We start from the raw sequence: 595 nt of genomic DNA on the forward strand, positions 1-595 counted from the left end.
CATGTCAATGTACATTTTTCACAATTATTTGGACTACTTATTAATAATATTAACATTTTTCACTCGATGTTTCATTCTGAAACAATGCAAGTTTCATAAGGAAAGTTTGATAAAATCCTTGATTTATTAACAGCTGAAACAAGATGTGTGGTAATTGTACTAATATTCCTATTTCTCCGGTTTAGCCTCCTTGAGAAATAGAATATATTCTGTTAAATTTATTTGCAAGCCGATTCCAAATAAGCAATAATATCTTCTCGCTCTTGTGGCTTCTTCAGACCAGCGAAGACCATTTTTGTCCCTGGGATATATTTCTTTGGATTTTCCAGATACTCAAACAGAGTATCTTTATTCCAGGTAACTCCTGTTGATGAAGAAAAATGTTTGTACACCAATAATTGTTATTATCGTAATGTCTAATCGTAACGTATCTAATTTACTTACCTTTAGCTATGTTGGCTGCTGTGTACGAATACCCCACAGCTTGACCACTTTTTCTGCCAAATAAACCGTTAAGGTTGGGACCAACTTTATGCTTAGCACCGGCCTTAACGGTATGGCACTGCGAACACTTTTGAACAAAGAGCTAAGGGAG

General features: G+C 35.1%; 1 protein-coding gene across 1 annotated transcript; it reads right to left on the bottom strand.

Moving 5' to 3' along the window:
• Positions 1-6: 6 nt before the first annotated feature.
• On the bottom strand, positions 7-583 carry LOC105367193 (cytochrome c-like; the record flags this gene model as incomplete). The annotated part of the gene is made up of 2 exons (XM_011505822.1): positions 7-364; positions 445-583. Coding segments are annotated over 2 exons (285 nt in total), but the record flags the coding sequence as incomplete, so codon positions are not given.
• Positions 584-595: the final 12 nt, after the last annotated feature.

This window comes from Ceratosolen solmsi, unplaced genomic scaffold (assembly GCF_000503995.2).
Source record: "Ceratosolen solmsi marchali unplaced genomic scaffold, CerSol_1.0 C3342650, whole genome shotgun sequence".
Lineage (NCBI taxonomy): Eukaryota > Metazoa > Arthropoda > Insecta > Hymenoptera > Agaonidae > Ceratosolen > Ceratosolen solmsi.